Source organism: Herpailurus yagouaroundi, unplaced genomic scaffold (genome assembly GCF_014898765.1).
Source record: "Herpailurus yagouaroundi ecotype Mexico unplaced genomic scaffold, PumYag 192, whole genome shotgun sequence".
Classification (NCBI taxonomy): domain Eukaryota; kingdom Metazoa; phylum Chordata; class Mammalia; order Carnivora; family Felidae; genus Herpailurus; species Herpailurus yagouaroundi.
The window spans coordinates 26,899,213-26,917,367 of NW_024412423.1; the positions used below are offsets into that span (position 1 = coordinate 26,899,213).

The following is an 18,155-nucleotide window of genomic DNA, read 5'->3' on the forward strand; positions in this document are numbered from 1 at the left end:
ATGCTCCATTTTCTAGCATTATTTAGCTTTACTAACTATAGTTTTGAACGTTCAGTTGGGAAAGGATATGTAAATAATATCAACCTTTTGCCCTTCCAAATCAGTTTTGTAAATAAATTTGTTACTTAAAGCCACTCTTGCATCCAACTTATTTGTTGTAACTGGTTCTCCAGGAATTCTAAAAGATAGGACTCATAATTATCTTCTGCAGGTTGTACATCTTAGAACTAATTTGTTGCAAAACACTAAAATGATGTCAGGATAAACAAAACACATCTTTGTGTGTACCTCAGGCCCTCTTGAGGAGTAATTGCTTTTCTCTGGAGTCCAACAACACTTCATGGGATCTTCCTTCAGACTCTGGTCACTCCTGCCTCTTCCCCTCCCCTTGGACTTCAAAGTATAGAAAGAAGGTTGAGTTAATCATACTCCATTCCTGCTGCTTTATTGTCATGGATCCTCTTTTGTTTTATTTATTCTCTTTTCTCCGTCTTCCCATTCCCTTACTTCCCTTGTAGGCAATGACTCTACTGTGTTTGATGTGAGTTCTTTTGTTCTTATAAAATGTTTACTACTTTGTGTGTATTTTTGATTTACATGACTGGTATTGTGCTATAGGTCATGTTTTGTTTTTTACTTTTCTCACTCAGCACTGTTTTAAAGATCTATCAATGTGTATCCACCTCTAGATTATTTCTACTGGCAACACAGTGTTTCACCCTGTATATTTTTCTTGTTTTACTTCTCCTTTTCCAGTGATGGGTATACCAAATAGCCTCTCATTCCCCACCACCACAGACAATGCTGTGATGAAAGTCATGGTACAGTCCCCTTGTGGGTCTGTGTGAGAATTTCTTTGGGATATAATCAGGAGCAGAATTACCTGTCTGAGGAATGCATAATGTTTATCTGACAAAGTGCCACAAATTTGCTCTCCGGGATGGCTATAGAAGTTTACACTCCCACTAGTAATGCATAAGGGTTCCCATATTATACACTCTCCTTCCCATTTCCATGCCTTCCAACGCTTGACTTAATTCTTACATTTGGATTTGTACATCTTTATCTCCCCTTTTAGACTGTAAGCTCCTCAAGGGCAGGGTTTATGTTGCTCATCTTTGTATGGCTCACTATGCCTTGCTTATACTAGATGCTCATATATTTGTTGAATAAATTAATGGTGCCAGGCTAAGAATTTAGATTATTCTGAAGACAAAAGAAAATTATTAAGAATTTTTTTAAGAAGAGAGACATTGTAATTAAAGAGGATGTGTAAAAAATTAAGAAGTAGTATTCTAGAGTGGCTCGGACAAGATCGAAAAAAATTTGAACATAAACTGAGAAATTAACATGCTGCTTTATATCCCAGAATTGTTTATTAGAGTAGGTAACATGAGAAGTTCTTATTTTTATATCAAATCAGTAAAATCGTATAGAAATTATATGTACAGTGAATGAAATTGAGTGTTCCTCTGGAAATTTTACTCCTAATGTTCTCTAGTTTAGCAGATTTCCATGTAATCATGCTTATATGGATTTACATATGCCTGAATTTAATCTTTTAACATATAGCTGTTTACAGTAAAAGGCAGAAAGTTGAACTAATCTTTTAGGATGTTACACAGATGCTCTGTCTTTGGACATGCTTGGTTATCCTTACTGTATTAAAGCTGTATAGCATGCCCTGTTACTTTGGGAAATTCTGAGATAGAAATTTAGGCATAAAGGCAAAATAAGTCTTTTCTAGGCCAGTGGCTTTCATTTTTGACACATTTTGACTGTGACCATAACAGGAAATATTTTATATTGAAACTCAGAACACAATATACATCTGTTTACCCAAATATAAATTCCATTAGATAATATATACTCCACTACACTTGATGTATTGTGTTATTTTCAACTGTATTTCATCAACCTTTTTTTCCATTTAAGACCCAGTTGGGAGTGCTATTTCATTCTAATAAGATGCTGTGTAGTAATGTAAGAAAGCAAGGGAATTGTGGAACAGCGCTTAAATGTCCTTAGACAAAATCAAGTAAGGAAATATGAAACCAAATCCAGACCCATCTGTATGTCCTATAATTTTCCCTTTGGCCATTATTTTTTATTGCACACTATACTATTTTATACATGAAAATAACTGATGGAATTAAGCTCATTTCAGTAGTAAACTAAATTTTTGTCAAATATATGTCTACCTCATTCCCTTACTGTGCATAAAAGAAAGGCTATGTTTGAAACCGTCTCTGTGTTATGGTTTCTTATTACAAACTCTTAGTTTTATTGATGGTACAAAAGGGAAAGCTGAAGAAGTAGGATAAACACCAGACCAAAGAGTTAGATGTTGGTTTACCTATATTCCTAAATAGTACTTTATGATGTCTCTCACTGCTGCCAGTGAATAGATTTAATTTATTTGTACATGACAGTGGGAGATGTTTTAAAGAGGTGGAACTCTTATTTTCTGGCATCTTACACAACTGCCTTCCTACCTACTAAAATTTTTGTTGCTAGAAGGATGCTTGTCACATTCTCTTCTTTTCCCAAACACAGAAGGTGTTGCTTTAACTTCTAGGAATAATTAGGTGACATTATTTGTGCTTCACCACCTTGTTTTATTCTTGATTTATAGCTTGAATTAGTGCTCTAATGTGTAGCTATGCAATCCCACTAACTCCATGATTACAGATACTCAGCCATTGGCTATTTTTGGAAGAACTGTTTTTTGTCCATTATTTTCTACCATCGTGTTCTTCCTGCTACATATGTCCTCAGCTTTTAGTCTTTATATTCAGTTACATAAGTTACTTTTAGTAATCTTGTACTCTAAACTTCTTGGATTTTATTTGTTAACAAGATAGGGCTTGGGGTGCCTGGGTGGCTCAGTCCATTAAATTGTTAACAAGATAGGGCTTGGGATGCCTGGGTGGCTCAGTCCGTTAAGTGTCTGACTCTCAGTTTTGGCTCAGGTCATGATCTCATAGTTTCATGAATTCAAGCCCAGCGTTGGGCTCTGTGCCGACAGCACAGAGCCTGCTTGGGAATTTCTCTCTCTCTCTCTCTCTCTCTCTCTCTCTCTCTCTCTCTCTCTCTCTGCCCCTCCCCCATTTGAACTGTCTCTGTCTCAATAATAAATGAATAAACTTGAAAAAAAAAAAGATAGGGCGTATTCCTGTTAGTAAGTATACTAGCGTGTTGTAAATAAAATTAATGAGCATTTAAAGGAACATTCATTCTTTGCAGAGCTACTAAATTGCTGATGTTATTGCATTTATTACACAATTGAAAATTTCTTTGCTGGACTAGCAGATGTCTACATTGCTGTTTGTGGCAGTAAATCTCCTTTTTCTTACCTGTTGATTGTTATTAGGTACTTGGAACAGATAAACCAAACCATGAATTCCTGTAAGATCTTATAGTAGTTATTAAATTTATCTCACAAATATAACAGCTTTTGCTCAGGACGATTAAAGTCTTTACCCATCTCTTAGTACAGATAAAATTAAATATGGGCAATACATTTTGATGAGGGTTGCTTTCAAAGAATAATTCTCTTAAAATGATTGCCATAATTTCAAAACTGTGGTATCCTGATCCTGTTAAAGTCAATATCTAGGGGGAAAACTGTTAGACTTTTTCATTAATAACATGTTGAAGATGCTTGAGGTATATGCAGTTTTGAGATCTCCGACTCTAGAAGAAAAAAAACAAAAAACAGTTGACGCTCTAATTTTTTTCCCTAGTGGTTTCATTACCCTCTTGTAATTCAGAGTATTTTAACATCAAATGGGTGATGACTTTTTCCTTTGGACTTAAGAATCATTGTGAATACATTGGATGATCTTATTTTTAAAAACCTTAAGTTACTTATATTATTCATATGTTGACTGCAATTCAAAATAGTAAACTATTTTTTACCCCGATCTTTTTTAAAAGCGGCTCTATTGTTGTTTAATTTACATACATTAAAGGTCCTTCGTTTTAAGTGTACAGTGCAGCGAGTTTTAGTAAATTTACAGAATTTTGTAACCATCACCACCATCTAGTTTTAATCTCTATCATTCTGAGACCTTTCATGCCAGTTTGTAATCAGTCTTCCTTCTCACTACTATAACCCCAAGCAACCACTACTTTTCTTTCTGTCTCTATAGATTTGCCTTTTTCTTTATAGATTTGATATAAATGGAATTGCATAATATGTGATCTTTTGTGACTGTCTCCTTTCACTTAGTGTAATGTTTTCAAGGTTCATCCCCCTTATGGAATGTATCAGTAGTTTGTTCCTTTCTATTGCTGAATAGTCCCAATTCTTCCTAAACAGGAGAATTAAGCCTTGAGTATGCCTCAGAGTAGTTACTGTATATATTTTTTTCCATTTTATGTCCCAATGTTAGGATTGTTAATATTGATAATTATTTTGTAATGAGGGGAGTAACTTAAGTGCAATCCAAAATCTTAACACACATTTACTTCATTTTTAACATACACTGTCAGTATGAGAAATCCTATATGAGAAGCCTGGTTTCTCCTAGGTAATACTCAGTTTCTCTCGTAGACTTTTACATGAAGAGTTTATTTAAACTCAGAATAATTGTCCTTTGTGACTTAAGTTTAATATAGTTTTCAGGTAAAGAAATGCTAAAGACTTATTAGTGGAAAATTTTAGGATAGGTCCTGAAAAAAACTGATTTCATGCTGTATTTTAATGTAACAAGACAAAGGTTTTGGCCACTTGAAAAATACTTTTCACTACTTTGATTTATAAGTTACAGTTTCCTGTAGTAACCTTTACTTGCACAGTTAATATTTTGAAGAAACAATTGAAAAGTTAAGCTAATACTGATGATATCCTCAACGCTCTTTTGACACTATTTTAGATTTGACATTCTTTAAAAGTCCAATCTACTAAGTAAAATTTCAAGATTTTTCCTCTTTGATTTCTTTTCTCCCGGACCTGTTTTAATTTCCAGAATCCTCCTATCCTAAAGATTCGATTTTTTAATTAAAAAATTCCCATTTTTTGAATTGGCAACATCCCAGCGTGTGCTATGTGAAATAGAGGAGTCTAGTCTTTAATCTGCCTCCCACCGGTGTGAGTCTTTGAACATTCATTTTACAGCCTTAGTTAAAAGGGTTTTGGGAGGGAGGTCCGTGTGTGTGGGAGGGGGAGCTGATTTTTTTTTTTTTTTTTTAGCATGGCACTTTTTCAAACATTTTTCATGTGCTTAGGTACATCCAAGCAGAAGTCCAGTTCCCTGCAGGTAGCAGATCAGGACGTACTGCCACCTTTTCACCCATACCAGCCTTTGGAGTGCATAGTAGAGGAGACTGAAGGCAAGCTGAATGAACTGGGACAAAGAATTAGTGCTATTGAAAAAGCACAGCTTAAGTCACTGGAGTTAATTCAAGGTGAACCTCTGAACAAAGATAAGATAGAAGAACTTAAAAAGAACAGAGAAGAGCAAGTCCAGAAGAAGAAGAAAATACTGAAGGAACTGCAGAAAGTGGAAAGGCAGTTGCAGATGAAAACACAGCAGCAATTTACCAAAGAATACTTGGAAACCAAAGGTCAGAAAGACACAGTATCTCCACAGCAGCAGTGCTCTCATAGCGGAGTCTTCCCAGAAGGGGAAGGAGATGGTAGTCTCCCAGAGGATCACTTTGCAGAGTTACCTCAGGTTGACACACTCTTATTTAAAGATAACGATGTTGATGATGAGCACCAGTCTCCACCATCGGCAGCACAAATTGATTTTGTCCCAGTCCAGCCTTTATCATCTCCACAGTGTAACTTTTCCGGTGACTTAGGTTCTAATGGGACAAGTTCTCTTGAACTTCAGAAAGTATCAGGTAACCATCAGCTTATAGGACAGCCTCAGATTGCTATTACTGGACATGATCAGGGGCTGTTAGTTCAAGAACCAGATGGACTAATGGTTGCAACTCCAGCCCAGACGCTTACCGACACTCTTGATGACCTGATAGCAGGTGGGTTAAGAAATATATCTGTAATAATTTCTCTTTAATCTGTGTGCTCAACTTCTTTACACGACCCTTCAAAGACACCAACCTGGTACTTTTCCATTTTAGACCTATCTTTGTAAAATTACTTATTCCTAGAGGTGTTTTGGAAGTGAATTTAACTAAGCCAGACAGCACTAATGCACAAAAGTGTGTTTTCCCCTCTTCTTTTTCGTTATTTGCAAAGGCACAGAAATAAAATTGACATGATCTTTTATTTTAGAACTTTGGTATCAAAACCACCCTGTGGGGGAAAAAAAATCATTAAAAAATTAAATAAAAAAAAAAAAAAAAAGAAAGAAACCACCCTGTGGGGGCACCTGGGTGACTGCAACGCTTGCTTTCCAGGTTGTGAGTTTAAGCCCCATGATGGGTGTAGAGACTGCTTTAAACAAATAAGCAAAAACATACCCTTTGTTGTATCTTGGGTAGGAGACCTCTAAATAGAATTTCTTTGTAGACCTTAGAGATATTCACGTAAGATTATACGTTAAATTTTCCTGCTATTGATTTTCATATGTGGAAATCGTAATTCTAAATTACATGGCTTTCTCTTTATTTATAATTATATTAGATCACTTTAATATTTGTAATTAAAAGGGATGTTCAGAGAAAACTACGCATTCCATGTTCTTGTATCTGTGGTCAGAAGATTCAAATTACCCTGAAGTTATCATCAACTGGATGATGATTTGGAGATTGGGATTTTCATATTTACTATCCTGATGAAAGCACACAGACAAAGACACCACACATACACACAGGAAAAGAGAAAAAGAAAGGCCTGATAACCTTAAAGTATATGTTTCTGTTTATTGTTGTGTGGAAAATTACAACTAGATTTGAAATGAGGTGCACAAGTTTACTTTCCCTTTCATTGTCCTTGCAGCAGTGGGAAAACAGTGCAATTAATCATTTACCTTCCTAAAGATGGCTGGTGAATGTATCACCTCCATGAGAGCCCAGTTCAGAAATGCAGCCAGAATGGCTGTTGACAGTGGATGAAGACCAAGAACTAAGATGTAGCTGGAGTGATATTCAAAGGCAGGCCAGTCCTCTGTCTCTTGATTGCAACATTTTTTTCCTTACTGTTGTCTGTTTCCTCTTGTCATATTCTCCTCCCCTCTTCCCATCCCAATTATGCTATCCCAGTTTCCTTTCTTCTTTTGTGAGCTTTTAGCCTTCCTAATCTTTGCTGAATCTTTAAAAATGTGGAATAAGCTTACTTAAATCAGGAATTATATTGGGCTTGTATATGACTTGTAATGGTTATAGAACTGTGATACTGCCTATGAGTTTCCTCTGATACGTAATTAGTATCACTGTGCAGAAGAAGTTTCCTAGAAAGAGAATAAAAATGCTGGGAAAGGTTTTAAGAAGTTAGATTCTTTATTCTTTAATTTGGGTTTTTTATACCTGCAGCCAACAGTCGCTTAACTCAAATGAACTTTATGTCGTTAGTATTGAGAATTGTTATAAATTATGAATAAACTCTTAAGAGTTCATTTATAGTTCTAATTTCTAATCTAATATAAGCAGATATTTGAGTGTCAAGTACAAATATGAATAATAATAATGAAACCAATCATATGGGAATAAAATTTTTAAGACTTAGGATTCTATAAGTAGCATTATAATGTTTGTAATTACATACTCAGTTTGCAGTTATGAAACCCACATTACTGCTCAATCTAGCTTTGTTGTAACTTAGAACCTGTCTTTTTTTTTTTTTTTTAATAATGTAGAAACAGCTCTAAAAGGAACTTGAAGATATTAACTTTATGGTAGTATTTATGGGTGGTTCTTGTATGGGAGGTGAAATTTTATTTCATTCAACTATTTGTTAAATTGAAATGGTCTTTTATAAAGTTCAAAATATTTGTTTAGAAACACCTTTTATTTATACATGTTAATATAAACTATGAAAATTTAATTTCTGTTAGACATTAGTCTAGTGATAGTTGGCCTATCATTTTGTACGATATTCTTTTATTAACAAGCTTTCACATATAAATCAACCAATAAATACAAAAGTTATCTTCATATAAAAATTTTCCATTTTTATGAAGGTTATCTGTTTTAAAATATATAGCAACAATTAAATTTCCTTTTTCAGTATGACAAACTTTCTCACTTAAAGTTAAAAAATGTTATTAAGTCCCAGTTTCTTTTAATTTTCTTTATTGAAGGTGAAAGAAATCAGACAAGGGTGGATTAGGTGAATACCTAATTCTACGATTGCATGCTATATTAATATATTAATAATAATTATAGATCAGGCCAAAGATGTAATTAATTTTACCCAAATTAAATCTAGTTCTCATCCCTTGTATTTAATAAAGGAGAGAATACTGTATATCTTACAGTTTTACTTTAGAGAATATCCATTAAATAATAGCAATAAATTTTGCTCTTTAAATATAGGAGTATTTTTTTCTTTATTGCTTGTATGGCAAAATATTTTCATGTAATGAGTTGGTTAGATAAGTAATTTAGTAAGACGGTGACTTGATTGACTTAGTATTTTAGTGTATAGTCTTATATGTGTCATACTTGATATAGTCCCAGACAGAATGTATGTAAACTCTTGATTGGGAGCATAGTTCTTCAGGTCCTTTCCTTGTAAAAATAAGTGTTGGGCTTTTAGAAGTTATCATAATGACAAGTGATTCTCAGTTCAAACGTATAGAACTAAGATTTAGAAATCTAAAATTCAAAATAGCTTTGACAATTGAGCATTTCTAGAAACATCTAGTAAAAATTTTATCATTAATATATAAAGATCAATTAAAAATCAAGTAATATCAATTTATTCACATTTATTGAGCACTTACCATGTACTAAGCTCTGTGCTCAATGCTTTATATACATTATCTCATGGCTATTTATAATAATCTTACAAAATAGGTCTTTTTCCCACATCTGTTTTTCTGTTGAAAAACTAAGACATATGGATATTAAGTTACTACTAGGTGCCAAGATTTAAACTCAGTTCAGCCATGTTTAAAAACCTTAAGTGTAATATGCATGCATCTGATTCATCTTGAAGTTCTGGATTTATCTTAAAGATATTTGTTATTCCCTTGGACTTCTAAAAAAATGAACAGTTTCCCTTATTTTTATATAAAGATTTTATATATATGTAAGTTTTATATAGTTTTGTGGCTAGCGCATTGTTAGTGTTGTTGGCACCTTAATAGGTTCTCTTAAAACAAATTCTCGTTCAAAAGTATATTGCTTTAAGTAATCTTATAGTATAATCTTAAGAATAAAAAGGTACTTAGGAAATCCTCTTATTTTTGAGAGAATTTGCAATAAAATATCTTTAATTTCTTCTAATGTTAATATTTTACGTATAGGCTTTTATTTATTTGTATATATTTACTAAAGTTACTATTGTATAAAACAGATTATGGTAATTTAATTTTCTAAACTCTCACAGCATAGTTTATGTACCCGTAGTATCTGAGATTTTTATATAGTAAAGTTTATTATTATCTTCCATATTGCCTAAAAAACCATGTTAAATTTCATAAAGAATTAAGTAGAATATTGCAGTTAGTTCTTCTATCACCCCATTTTAGGATAGTGCATAAGTTTAATTTGAATTGTATAGTGACTTTTGTGGCAGCAATCTGTATTAGTCATTTTCAGAGACATTTCATTCAGAGGTAGGAAACGTTTTAGGGTTTATGAAAATGTAATAGTCCTGGTGTAATTTTATGTTAATAAAACCTTTATTCCACATGTACCTTTTTAAATCTTGCTACTTTCTAGTTTTCATTACTTTTCGTATGTAATTAATCCTATTAAAGTCACTTTTGTGGAATGTTTCTGATTGTCATTACTGCAAAGAGGAAAAAATGTTTCTAGGATAATATTGTACAAAAATGTATGATAGTTGATATAACAACACATTTTTGGTAATAGAGCTGTTAAATGCACAAAAGTATTTTTTAAAAACCATCTCTGTGAAGAAGTCTTTTTTGTATCACATTTGACATAGTGCTCTAATCAGTTATTTAAAAAATTTAAGTATCTGTTTTTCATAATAACAAAAGGAGATAACATGGATAGACAACATTAATAATGATAAAAAAAAGTAGTTATGTTAGTAAGGTATATGTGGATAATTATGAGACTACTGTTAAAAGCTTATTATTACAGAGAAGCTACATATTACTCTTTAGTGTCTTATTTTCTAGAGCTGTTTTCCAAACGTATCTGCTGTTTTGAGGAGGTATAGCAAAATACTATCTGCTTTTAATTCATTGATGACAAAAATTTTTTTTATTAAACTTTGTTTCCATTGTGCACATTCTTATATGTGAAACAAAAATACATAATAATTATTCCTATTCGTAACCATGATAGAAGCTATAGAAATTCATATGGCCAAGACAATTTTATATATATTGGTGGGGAGAAGAGCGGGACAGCTCTTGTAGAAATATATCTGAACATCTTAAGTTTGCAAGTTATTTAAGAAGTAGTATACTAAACTTAGTCATTTTTTGTTGTGAATGGTATCCTTGATTAGGATCCAGTCATATCAAAATTCTAGAGAGTAAACATTCTCCAGCATGTGAAATGATTACATTTTCTGTGGAGACCTGTGTTTTTGATTTTTGGTCTAGGTAAGAGAAGGTTATTGTTATCACTGAAGCTTTGTTTTTTGTTTTGTTTTTTTTTTTTCATATTATTAATGGTTATATGTTTTTTTCTGAGTATTTCCTTAAGTGAGTAGTAATGTTTATATTTTTCAATACAGTGAACAATAGTACTGAAAGTCCTATAAAATATCTGATAGTTACATTTATTGAGCACTTAACATGTGCCAAACACTGTGTGTTTTAAATGTTTTTTGTTCCTTACCTAGCAGACAACTCATAACATCCCTCTGAATAGGTCCCATTTCTCCCTCTGTGGGGTTAACACTGTCTCTTAAGAAACATAAGCAATATGCAGAGACATAAAGATAGAATGTAAGTTAACTCAGTTTTCAAACACCAGACTGATATCTCTAATAAAAGTTCCAATGTTCATTTTAAGAATAGTTTTATTTTCAGACATTGATGCATTTTAGCAAATTTTCAAAGTAAATATTGAATTTTAAAACATATTCTCTGCTATTTATGTGAGAAATATTTTAATGTATTCTCCCCCCCCCCTTTTTTTGTATTGTCTTTAGGATGTTTTTATCTAATTACCTTTTACAAACTAAGATACAAAATTTATTATTTATTGGAAACTACTTTTTCCCTATTGACAGCATAAAAGGCTATCATTTGTTGCATATTCACTAAATAATGGGCACCATGCTAATAAGTACTTTACCTGCATCATCTCAAGTGGTGTTTCCGACAATATTTCAAGGCAGGTACTATTATTATCATCCTCATTTTACATATGAGGAAAATTGAGACTCTCCGAGGTTAAATTGCTTGCCCGAAATCAGAAAGTGGTGGAACTAGGATTTAAGCATAGGTCCGTTTGACTCCAAAGCTTGTGATTTGACTACTACATTATATTCCTGCTATAAAATTTTCTGGTTTTTTGTGTTTTTCTGTATACAAATGACTTCATTCTTTCAAGTAGCATTCAGCAATGTGAATATTGTTTTTCAGCTGTGAGTAGCAGAGTGCCCACTGGTTCAAACAGTTCCTCTCAGACCACAGAATGTCTTACACCTGAACCCTGTTCACAGTCTCCAAGCAATGTGGCTTCCCAGTCTATGCCCCCTGTGTATCCTTCAGTTGACATTGATGCACATGTGAGTAGATTGCTTTATTTAAACTTATTTTGCAAATTCTGATTTTCTTTGGAAAAGAAAATTATTGTACATTCATTGTACAAATAAGAATTATTTGCTCTTCAATTGATAATCCCGTTGTAAACAAAAACCAACCTTTTTTCCTTTTAGACTGAGAGCAATCATGACACAGCCTTGACATTAGCTTGTGCAGGTGGCCACGAAGAACTTGTGTCTGTACTCATTGCACGAGATGCTAAAATTGAGCACAGAGACAAAAAAGGTAAGACATGTCAGTCAGAAGTAAAGCCTAAGAGTTTTTTCGTGTGTGTTTTTGTGTGTGTCTGCCTGTTTAGAAGATAATTGTTATTTTTTTAATATTTATTTTTGAGAGAGAGAATGGGAGCGAGCAGGGGAGGGGCAGAGAGAGAGAGAGAGGGAAAGAAGATCTGAAGCAGGCCTCATGGCTGATATTAGTGAGCCTGATATGGGGCCCAGACTCACAAACCTTGAGAACATGACCTGAGCCAAAGTTGGACGCTTAGCTGACTGAGCCACCCAGGTGCCCCAAAAACAATTACTTTTTTATTATCAATAAGTAGTTCCTAAACTATCTCAGTGAAAAGATGGAGAAGCAGGGGTACCTGGGCAGCAGCTCAGTCCGTTAAGTGTCTGACTCTTGATTTCAGCTTAGGTCATGATCTCATGGTTTGTGGGTTCGAGTCCTGCATCGGACTCTGGTCTGACAGTGTGAAGCCTGCTTGGGATTGTCTCTCTCTCCCTCTTTCTCTCTGCCTCTCCTGCTCTTGCACGTGTGTGTGTGCGCGTGCACGTGCGTGCACTCACTCTCTCTGAAAATAAATTTTTAAAAGGTGGATATGCATATTTCAATTAGGAATATCCAGATTTGTTCATTTACAGAGCCAAATTATTCTCAAAAATTTTTTTATTTTTTTTTTTAAGCATATACTCCCTGGCCTAGAGAGGAGTCAGGAAGCATTGCTACTTTTTTTTTTTTTTTTCAACGTTTTTTATTTATTTTTGGGACAGAGAGAGACAGAGCATGAATGGGAGAGGGGCAGAGTGAGAGGGAGACACAGAATCGGAAACAGGCTCCAGGCTCCGAGCCATCAGCCCAGAGCCTGACGCGGGGCTCGAACTCACGGACCGCGAGATCGTGACCTGGCTGAAGTCGGACGCTTAACCGACTGCGCCACCTAGGCGCCCCTCAAAAATTTTTTTAAATTAAGACTATATATCATGAGTGAAATACAGCAAGTTGTGGTTGCCTTTTTTTTTTTTTTGTAATTTTTTTTTAATGTTTATTTATTTTTGAGAGAGAGAGACAGAGCACAAGCGGGGGAGGGGTAGAGGGAGGGGGAGACACAGAATCTGAAGCAGCTCCCGGCTCTGAGCTGTCAGCACAGAGCCCGACGCGGGGCTCAAACTCACAAACCGTGAGATCATGACCTGAGCCGAAGTCGGACACTCAACCGACTGAGCCACCCAGGCACCCCATGGTTGCCTTTCTTCTTAATCCAAAAGTATAACATCCAGAGCTCATTATGAGTATAAACTTTAGTAGTTTTGTTTGACTTAGCATTTCGTTTTTATCAGGTATTTTGGGATTTTTGTCACTAACAAATGAGAGCTTAGAGCAGTTTGTTAAATGGCTATAATTATCTACCTTAATGACCTTATTCTATTAAAATAATAGAAAACTGAGGGGCCCCTGGGTGGCTCAGTTGGTTAAGTGTCCGACTCTTGGTTTTGGCTCATGTCGTGATCTCACCGTTCATGAGTTCAAACCCTGCATTGGGCTCTGCACTAACAGCCAGGAGCCTGCTTGGGATTTTCTCTCTTTCCCTCTCTCTCTGCCCCTCCCCTACTCACTCTCTCTCTCAAATAAATAAATAAACTTTAAAAAAATTTTAATAGAAAATTGAAAACAATGGTTCAATAAGCAAAAAACACACATTTGACATTTTTATTTCTCCTTTAGGTTTCACACCACTGATCCTGGCAGCAACAGCAGGGCATGTTGGAGTTGTTGAAATCCTTTTGGATAAAGGTGGCGATATAGAAGCACAATCTGAACGAACTAAGGATACTCCACTTTCATTAGCATGTTCTGGTGGACGTCAGGAGGTGTGTTAATGTTAATTTTCGCTTTGTAACCATTATGCTCATATTTTAAATATGCATATACTAAGTAATTTAGCTACATGAATAAAACTTGCCTGTGTTTTGACATGTTCCATATACTAAGTTTAATGGGAGTAGTGAATCACCTTTCATAGAATCTGTTTCTTGCCATTTAGGCAAAAAAATTTCTGTTTATCCTTACATTTATTGGGGGCTGAATGAACCATAACCCTAACACATATGAAATGCAAATTCGTCACTCAACAATTGACGAGTAGAAAGAGTAACATTTTAAAAACAAAAAAAGAGAGAGTAATATCTTGTTATTGTAATATAATTGGGATTTCAAAGCTCCAAATTCCTGATACGAAGTTTAATCCATTTCTCCAGTTGCTGATACTTGAATAGCTAGGGCATAATTAAAATGCCAGATATTCAGGCAAGGAAGTTACAGGTTCCATTTCTCTGTGCTTCCTTCATTATAAGTTGAACACTTGTTTTTTTATATTTTACTTTGTAGGTGGTAGACTTGCTGCTGGCTCGAGGTGCAAATAAAGAACACAGGAACGTGTCTGATTATACACCATTGAGTCTAGCTGCATCTGGAGGATATGTTAATATCATTAAGATTCTACTTAATGCTGGGGCGGAGATTAATTCAAGGTATGTATCTTCATTTTATTATTCATGATTAGTACATTACTACATTGGGGTTAAATGTCTTCCTCTATATATCTGGACAGATACCACTTTTAATTAAGATAGTATTAAAATCAAGTATACTTTAACTAAAAGTGAAAATTTTTTTTAAAGATTGTATTAAAGTTACAAGACCAACAATTATTCCTGTAATGTGCTTATAAGTAATCACAGCTTACTTCAAAATGCTAACATGGCTATTTTTAGAGAGGTGTCATCTCGGAAAGTACTTCATTATGTGTAGTTGGAAATTTATAACCTCTAAATAGGGATTATCTTTTACATTGTGTAATTTTCCGGGGTGCCTGGGTGATTCAGTCAGTTAAAGCATCTGACTCTTGATCTCAGCTCAGGTCATGATCTCATGGTTCATGAGTTTGAGCCCTGCATTGGGTTCTATGCTGATAGCATGGATCCTGCTTGGGATTCTCTCTCTCCTTCTCTCTCACACACACTCTCTCTCTCTCCCTGTCTCTCTCTCTCTCTCTCCCCCTCTCTCTCTCTCTCTCTCTCTCTGCCCTCCCCCCATGCTGTCACTCTCTCAAAATAAATAAACAATAAATAATATTAATCTATAAATAAATAAATAGTTAGATTTTCCTATTCCTAATTAGTAGTCTACACAAATAAAATTTACACTGGTGTTAGAAACCTTTCTTTTTACTGAATCATTTTCATCTTTTATATTCTCTATACTTTTTAAAACGCAATAGGCAACATATTACCTAATTTTCTAAGCACATTTCTCCCTTTAGGACTGGGAGTAAACTGGGTATTTCTCCCCTGATGTTGGCTGCCATGAATGGACACGTTCCTGCAGTGAAACTGCTGCTTGATATGGGTTCAGACATTAATGCCCAAATAGAGACCAATCGGAACACGGCTCTTACTTTGGCCTGTTTTCAAGGCCGGGCAGAAGTCGTGAGTTTGCTTCTGGACCGAAAAGCCAATGTTGAACATAGGGCAAAGGTAAGAACTTTATAACTTGTCAACTACTTCTAGTATATTTCTAGTGTAAAAAGTGTGGCATTTTGGGGCACTGGACTGGCTCAGTTGGTGTAGTGTGGGACTCTTGATTTTGGAGCTCTGAGTTCAAGCCCCACATTGGGCGTAGAGATTACTTAAAAATAAAGTCTTAAAAAAAACACATCGCTTTTCAACTCAAATTGAATGTGCTATTTTAAATTGTTGTAAGTTAAAACTGACAACCCAAAGCAGGACCAGGGAACTGTGTTATATACAGTGGTCAGTGACACAATATCATCATTTGTGACTTTTGTTAAGAACAATGAAGAAAGTAGAATTGGCACATTTTCCAACCTCAACCTTGAGTAGCTCTCTATGAATCTTCGAGTTTGCACTTTTGACTGTAATAAGATTTTGTGTTAAGATTATTTTGTAGAGTTCTTTTTTTTTAATTTCTTAGGTAAGTTCTACTCCCAACATTAGGCTTGAACCCACGACCCTGAGATCAAGAGTTGTATTTTCTATCAACTAAGCCAGCCAGGTGTCCCATATAGAGTCCTTTAATGTAGATTTTTAAAGAACTGCGTGGATTATAAAATTAAGACAGCTAAAATCTAATCTGATCGTGACAGATTCTGACAATTTCATGAGTGTTTAGCATTTAGAAAGGAGTTAGTATCTTGGCGTTTTTAATTGTTATGCTTGGAATTATTAGGAACTTACAACCCTAGAAAAGCGTAGCTTATATAGAATTCATTATAATCACACAATGAATGGCCAAATTTTTAGTCATTTCATATTTGAAAGATCTGAATGAAATTCTCATATTTTCTCTCTGAACTGCATTAGTTATGTTTCTTAAAATTTAATGCAACATTTACATTTTTTTAATCTATGAAATTAGGGAGTGTAGTTTTCCTTAAATTTTTCATAGCACAAAGAAAAATGAGCCTTTCCTGCTATCAAGTTTATCTTTTTGTATTATGCATACTTAGTGTGGCCCAATTATCTATTAGATGTCCTAGAGAAACCCGTATTACTTTGGAAATGATACCAGTAGGAAATGTCTCTTGGCAAATATTTTGAAAACTAATGAGCAAAAGACACCTATGCATAAAATTTAAGAAGTGCTATTTTAATCTACTTTTCCCAAGTTTGAATAGGATTAAAGGAATTTATCCAGAGTTATTTAGCAAACTAACATTCTCAGTTAGATATTTTAAACAAAATTTTCCCAGGGTGCCTGGGTGGCTCAGACAGTTAAGTGTCCGACTTTGGCTTAGGTCATGATCTCACAGTTCATGAGTTAGAACCCTGCGTCAGGCCCTGTGCCGACAGCTCAGAGTCTGGAGCCTGGTTCAAATTCTGTGTCTCCCTCTCTCTCTCTGCCCCTCCCCCACTCACATTCTGTCTTTCTCAAAAATAAAAAAATTAAAAAAAACATTAAACAGAATTTTCCCATTGAACAGTGATGTGCCTTATTTAATTTTCTTTTTATTCATTTTTCATTATCTGTATTCATTGTGCAGAGAAGTTACTGTCTCATGTATAAATTTATAACAGTATAGAAGTTGCGAAATTGTTTTTTTTATGAGTTGGGATGAGTGAGTTCATTCCAGCATGTCTAACTCAATTCAACAATTTTCACTTGTTGTTTAGTGAAATTGAAGGCTGAATACTGCTTAGTTCTTTTATGAGAGAAAATCAGAAATAGAATCCACTTATAAGTCAGTTGTTTTAGTCTGTTAAGATAATTGTATTCATTTGCTTGCATAAATTTTTGGTTTAAACAGACTGGTCTTACCCCCTTGATGGAAGCTGCTTCTGGAGGATATGCAGAGGTTGGAAGAGTTCTCCTTGATAAAGGAGCAGATGTCAATGCCCCCCCTGTGCCTTCCTCAAGAGATACTGCTCTCACAATAGCAGCAGACAAAGGTCACTACAAATTTTGTGAGCTCCTGATTAATAGGTGGGTAAATTTTATATTTACACATAGAAGTTTTTGTGATCCTTTTTACTTTTCAGCACCTTTACAATTAATCAGATTGTTTTTACTTTATTGGCATTTTAAAGAATGGATTATTTGTATGCTATTTTATAGAAGATAAAAGACAAATAGAGGAAATAGAAAGTCACCCTCTTCTCATAGGATACAAACTATACTAACATTCTTTGACTTTATAGGGGAGCCCATATTGATGTTCGAAACAAGAAGGGAAACACACCACTTTGGCTGGCCTCCAATGGTGGTCACTTTGATGTGGTGCAATTGCTAGTGCAAGCAGGTGCCGATGTGGATGCAGCAGATAACCGGAAGATCACACCTCTTATGTCAGCGTTTCGCAAGGTAATTTAATGTGGGGGAAGAAAGCTAAATGCAATCATTTTTAACTAATTCTAAGTTGAAACCATGTGAGAAAAATGAATTGCTCTTGGAGAATAGACTGCATTTCCATACATAAATCACTGCTATCTTTCCACTCTCTTTGTGGCCAAATCTAAGAGCTACGTGGTAGCTCACCATAAGCAACTTTGTTTGTAAAGCACTTGGCATCTTGACTAGTTTTGT

At 34.7% G+C, this 18,155-nt stretch overlaps 1 protein-coding gene across 3 annotated transcripts in view; it reads left to right on the forward strand.

The window, feature by feature from the left end:
• ANKHD1 (ankyrin repeat and KH domain containing 1) overlaps positions 1-18,155 on the forward strand; it is a 134,740-nt gene that overhangs the window by 94,297 nt on the left and 22,288 nt on the right. For all 3 annotated transcript variants that reach the window (XM_040444675.1, XM_040444677.1, XM_040444676.1), the window contains 8 exons: positions 5,233-5,991; positions 11,652-11,797; positions 11,948-12,059; positions 13,779-13,924; positions 14,442-14,584; positions 15,376-15,589; positions 17,380-17,555; positions 17,771-17,933. In XM_040444675.1, coding sequence (XP_040300609.1) covers positions 5,233-5,991; positions 11,652-11,797; positions 11,948-12,059; positions 13,779-13,924; positions 14,442-14,584; positions 15,376-15,589; positions 17,380-17,555; positions 17,771-17,933 — 1,859 coding nt within the window. The remainder of the gene's footprint in view (positions 1-5,232; positions 5,992-11,651; positions 11,798-11,947; positions 12,060-13,778; positions 13,925-14,441; positions 14,585-15,375; positions 15,590-17,379; positions 17,556-17,770; positions 17,934-18,155) is intronic.